Below are 3675 nucleotides of genomic sequence, written 5' to 3'. Positions count from 1 at the left end.
ATGCAAACATCAACCAACAAGATAGCAAAAAACGCATGTGAAAATAAGAAAGAGAAAGAGTTTGATGGAAAAATAGTTAGGATATTCAAAAAGCAATGGAGAAATAGGATGCATCGTATGCAATAATATGCAAGAGCATACGAAACAAAATTCAGAGCTGAGCCCAAGCTTCCATGGTTATCAATCCAACCATATTTGGAAAAATATTTAATCATAAATTCTGTGTGAACTTAAACTCATAAATAACTAATGCAGAAATAATAGTCACTACAATTCGAATAGAGTTTGTGCTTCTTGACTTTTCAGACTCGTTTCCCCCAAGGCTAGAGTAGAGAGATTAAACGGATAGATAACAGAAGAGTTTCCGCTCCAAATCTGCTCTGAAAAAATGCTATAGACCTTTTGAGTGCCATGAGCTCCATCCCAGAACACATATGCGCTTGTATCGTTACAAAACAAAACTGGTGGATCAGTCTTTCCACAGTTTATTTCTGTACCAAATTTTCCCGCTCCACAGCATGCTGATGTAGTGTCACGAAATCCTGCACCCAAAATTTTCCATACTTTCATTTCAGTGACAAAATCGTTCGATTCATATTAAAAAAAATTGATAGACATAAGAAATTCCATAAAGAGAGTAGCTTACCATAGGCTTCACCATTTTGGATCATGTCCGTTAAAAGATCATAAGCATTAAATTTGATAATGGTCCCTTCAGTGAGGTTTTCATTAAGCTGAGTGACAAATGAGTTGAAAGCAGTGTTATATGCCTCGATGACTTTAGTTAAGGGCTCGATGCATCCCCCATGGTATGTCTGGATTCCAAGAAGTCTTTCCGTAGGAGAACACCCCACAGGCAGAACGTTCAATACAAGGAATTTTCTTGCCCCGCAATCGTAAAGCCTCTATCAATGTACATAGTAATAATGATTTAATTCTTGTTCTGTGAAACGTTAGAATTTTTTTGGGTTACCATGGACAAAATTACGTAGAATAATTTATTTGATACTTACTTTTATGTATTCATCATATTTGGCAAGCAGCAGAGTGATGAACTCTTCTGTAGTAGTGTTTCCGAGAGTACTGTTAGTCACGTATAAAAGAATGTCGTTGGATCCAGTTATTATGCCATATAAAGAGTTCCCTAGATTAGCTTGTGCAGCTCCAGTTAGATTCTCGGAATACTGTTCGAATGAAAATAGTTGTTGGTTCATACTAATAATATTCTGCAAGATCGTAGCAGATTAGTTACAATAACAAACCATCAAATTTTTTGAAGAAAAGGAAAAGAGTACAGACCTGACCGGCGTCTGTTGAATCGAGCAGACCGCTGCCTCCTGACGCAAAATTTATCCCACTTGTAAAATTCGCCTTTGGTTGGAGATAAGGAGGGGCAAAAGGGAGCCCCAGGTAAGTAGCTGCAACCACAATAAATGTATTCAATGACAAACGTTATTAAAGGTTCTAATTTGTTTCTTTCATTTTTTGATGATTTATAAATCTCTATCAAGAAATTATACCCACGAAGTCGAAAACAGTGCGGCCATTAGTAAAACGACCAGTTGGGTAGGGGAAGAAAGAGATGCCATATGGTGGGTAGTTTGCACGCCCTTGACAGTCTGGTATATAGTTATTATTGCCTACATCTGCTAATGAATCTCCGAACACATACATGGCTGGCACAAAACTCTCTTTCTCGGCTGCTGCAAAGCAAGTGATGAGCCACAGCGCAACTAATATACCCAACACAGAGCTCTCCATTCTCACCTTAACAAAACGACTATACCCACAAAGCTTGCTGAATTTCCAAGTATTTATTCCCTTCCAGGGATTGCATTCTTTGACTGGTTGCTGATTAATATTGGTAGGCTTTTTGCAAAACTCTATGAACAAATAATCAAATACAGTAAACGATAAGAATTTTACGAAAAAATTGTTGAATATTTTTTATAATAGAACAAATGACGTGATATGCAGTAGTCGTGGGCAAAATCATTCTATTTTTATTCTGCCCATCTAATGAGGCAAGGAATCACATGATTCATCTGCCCAAATGGAATATAATTACTGACTTGGCATATTGTTTGAACTAAACCCAGCGACTGGCTCTCCATCATTCCTTTCAGGTGAGAAAACTCGGCGCGTAGCGTGTGGAGAAATATAAAAGACACTGGTTTAACATCCCAAAGGTAACACGGAACTTAGCATGACAAGTAACTACCAAATCCTAAGAAAACTTATGCAATAGATGAGACTTGTCATTAAAGCTTCGAATTTTTTAACTCTTATAAATTGGACCTACTTTTGAACAAATAAACCATTTTCTAATAAAACACGGAACATAAATCTTAGCCTGCATTCAACTTAGACAATGAGTACATCAAGAAAGAAAAGAATTATTGATAGCTAAGTATGTTTATTTATTTTTAAGAGGAAAAGATTAAACAAGAAGAGAAGGGCTCACTAATAGCTACTCAGGTCTTTTATTTTTTTTATTTTTTTAAAAAGCAAAATAAAGAGGCATTAGATCAATAAGTATGATCATATTTTTAAAAAATATTTTGAAATTTTCAAATGATCATCAAATTTTTAGTTAAGTACAAACTCAAGAGTTTTAAATTGCATCAATTGATGATCTCTAGGAATAACAATCAATTATTGAATTATCTTGTCAACATAAATCATTTATATAGTTTCACAAGTTTCCCATTAGAAAGATCAAGCTATGACTAACTTCTATATTTTAGTCCATAAGAAGTAAAAATTTGAATTAATCTAACAACAACACAGCACTACTACATAGCTTCAACATGGTTTGCCTTATGTAGATGAGCTAAGGTATAGTAAAAAGTAAATCTATATAACTAGATTGAGTAATGTTAAAAACATAAATTTAGCTAAGGATTTAGAAAACTATATCATTTAAGATTCTTTTTAACTATATAGATTCTTAATTAAGGGTGAAAACATTAATGTGTGTCTCACTTGTAAATTTGAAATATTATATTTTATAAAAAAAATATCATATTTGATTATAGGTATTTTGATTGAAAGCATCCCATATTCATATGGGAATAGTCATCAATTAAAGATTAGTATCTAGTTAGCAAACAATTATCTTTGAATTGCATTAACTAATTATTTCAGACATAAATAATGGATTCAAATTATTTAATTAATAGTTGGACTCTATGATCAAATGTATAAGTACAGTCTAAACTAGGAAATATAATTATTCACTTTTAAAGAAAAACTAAATACCAAAAAATTAAAAGAGTTCACTGTTGCTGCTTTTTATTATCAAATAGGAAGGAACAATCTAACTAGAAAGGAGGTAAAAATAAATACCTTAAAGTAGAATTGATATCCAATGAATTTATTTCCTAATTTGGAAATATGTATCTTACCATGTCAAATATCCGTATCCATTGTATACTAAATACCATTACTATGAGTAACCTACTAATAGTGTAGTACATGCTTAGTTTCTTTCAATTGTTTGTCATGGTGATCTTGTATTAACCAAGATATTGTTGATCACCATTGGATGTTTCTCGAGGGGGGATGTGAACTAGCATATACTAAAAATTGATCTTACTAAAGAAAACTAGGATTTTTACATGGAAAACCCAAACTAGGAAAAACCACGATGAGAATCACACTAAAAATATATGC

General features: G+C 33.1%; 1 protein-coding gene across 1 annotated transcript; it reads right to left on the bottom strand.

Moving 5' to 3' along the window:
- Positions 1–267: 267 nt before the first annotated feature.
- On the bottom strand, positions 268–1761 carry LOC131856485 (GDSL esterase/lipase 6-like). Its single transcript, XM_059208277.1, has 5 exons — positions 1521–1761; positions 1300–1418; positions 1014–1184; positions 647–905; positions 268–542 (listed from the first exon to the last, which is right to left on the bottom strand). Exons 1-5 carry the CDS (start codon positions 1759–1761, stop codon positions 268–270), a joined length of 1065 nt encoding a protein of 354 aa, XP_059064260.1.
- Positions 1762–3675: the final 1914 nt, after the last annotated feature.

Source organism: Cryptomeria japonica, chromosome 7, assembly GCF_030272615.1.
Source record: "Cryptomeria japonica chromosome 7, Sugi_1.0, whole genome shotgun sequence".
NCBI lineage: Eukaryota > Viridiplantae > Streptophyta > Pinopsida > Cupressales > Cupressaceae > Cryptomeria > Cryptomeria japonica.
Note: the sequence above shows the minus strand (reverse complement) of the source record. Positions and strands in the feature narration are given on the sequence as shown.

What these genes read in the sequence shown, in the direction of transcription:
- LOC131856485 (XM_059208277.1), bottom strand. Translation starts at nt 1,761, where the DNA reads ATGGAGAGCTCTGTGTTGGGTATATTAGTTGCGCTGTGGCTCATCACT. An exon ending in ATTCAACAGACGCCGGTCAG is followed by an intron (nt 1,185 to 1,299) that starts GTCTGTACTCTT and finishes TCATTCGAACAG; the next exon opens with TATTCCGAGAATCTAACTGG. An exon ending in CCAAAATGGTGAAGCCTATG is followed by an intron (nt 543 to 646) that starts GTAAGCTACTCT and finishes TTTTGGGTGCAG; the next exon opens with GATTTCGTGACACTACATCA.